The sequence below is a fragment of the Anneissia japonica genome, unplaced genomic scaffold (assembly GCF_011630105.1).
Source record: "Anneissia japonica isolate Jap-2015-1 unplaced genomic scaffold, ASM1163010v1 scaffold284272_len1201_cov217_single, whole genome shotgun sequence".
Classification (NCBI taxonomy): Eukaryota; Metazoa; Echinodermata; class Crinoidea; order Comatulida; family Comatulidae; genus Anneissia; species Anneissia japonica.
Window position 1 is genome coordinate 1 of NW_022683399.1, and position 1201 is coordinate 1201.

General features: G+C 35.8%; 1 protein-coding gene across 1 annotated transcript; it reads right to left on the minus strand.

Annotated features, from left to right (window-relative positions):
* Positions 1-6: 6 nt before the first annotated feature.
* LOC117100024 lies at positions 7-1178 on the minus strand. Its single transcript, XM_033239576.1, has 2 exons — positions 901-1178; positions 7-590 (listed from the first exon to the last, which is right to left on the minus strand). The coding sequence occupies exons 1-2, from the start codon at positions 946-948 to the stop codon at positions 276-278; spliced, it is 363 nt and encodes a 120-aa protein (XP_033095467.1). The 5' UTR covers positions 949-1178; the 3' UTR covers positions 7-275.
* Positions 1179-1201: the final 23 nt, after the last annotated feature.

Consider the following 1201-nt stretch of genomic DNA (forward strand, 5'->3'; position numbering starts at 1 on the left):
CCTGCAATTAGTGTTAGGCGCCCTCTAACGTTCAGATCATGTCATAATTTGTGTAGTGGTGTGCCATTGGCCCATTGTAATCAGTGTACTCAAGCTTGTAGAAGCAGCTACTAGCAATACAAACAATCTGAACATGTTTATCATGAACTAAGGCATCTCAGTAACAAGTAATTGCAAGTTTGGAAATCTATAACAGAATAATACTACTACAATATTTGTTCAATGTTCCTCCTGTAGTCTAGTAGAAAAGGAGGTAGGGAAACAAACAAAATGCATTACAAAATAATGCAACAGCAGGACTCTTCCTTTTCATTTATGTGGAATTCACCTTGGGAATCAGCATACCCCACAATTTGTTTTGGGTTAAGTGACTTTCCAGCTTGGATATGGAATGATAGATTGTCCTGACCATAAAGTGATAATTTAACGTCGTTGAATTGTTTCACTTGTTCACCCTCTATTTTGGTGATGAATGCTTGTAGAAGCCTTCTTAGTCCGGCCTGTTCACTAGTTTGTCTGGCGCCTTCGTTACCACACAATGCGATTATCAGTCGTCCAAGAGTGCGTTTGTTGATCTCGTCCACTCGAAACTGTTTAAATTTGAAAATTAATTAACAGCAGGAATAGATAAATAAGACTTTACCAATAATATGCTTTTATAGGAATTAATATAAAGATTGGCTAGTATTTAAATGTTTTTAGTACTGAGAAGTCTTCAGCGAATTTGTCGTTATGCTCATTATTATGTGAATTTAATTTTAGAACTTACTTATCTTGAGCTAATTAGTTTTTGTTGAGTTTATAAATGTTCCCAATTTATTGGCAGATGGTCTTCACTTCTATATGCTTTAATCGTTGAAGAGTCTAGCATTTTTAAAATACCGTAAATGGCCTACGTACCACGATTTCCTCGTGTTGTTTTATGTTCAAAAGAACAATGATTGTCATTTTTCGACTCCCACACTGAATCTTAACACGTTCACCATACTGACCGCAAAATATCAGCTTCAGGTTTGAAAAACCTTGTTTTCGAAATGAATTGGTAAACTTTTTCCAACATTGTAGGAGCTTCTTCCAGTCTGATGCTTCTGTCTCTGATCCGATGTAATTTAGAAGGTGATCAATACGTTGTTCGTTTACTTCTTCAGCAAGACTAGACGGCTCAACAATCTTAACATTTAACTGGGATAACAAAATAATC

What these genes read in the sequence shown, in the direction of transcription:
- LOC117100024 (XM_033239576.1), bottom strand. Translation starts at nt 948, where the DNA reads ATGACAATCATTGTTCTTTTGAACATAAAACAACACGAGGAAATCGTG. An exon ending in AACAACACGAGGAAATCGTG is followed by an intron (nt 591 to 900) that starts GTACGTAGGCCA and finishes AAATTTAAACAG; the next exon opens with TTTCGAGTGGACGAGATCAA.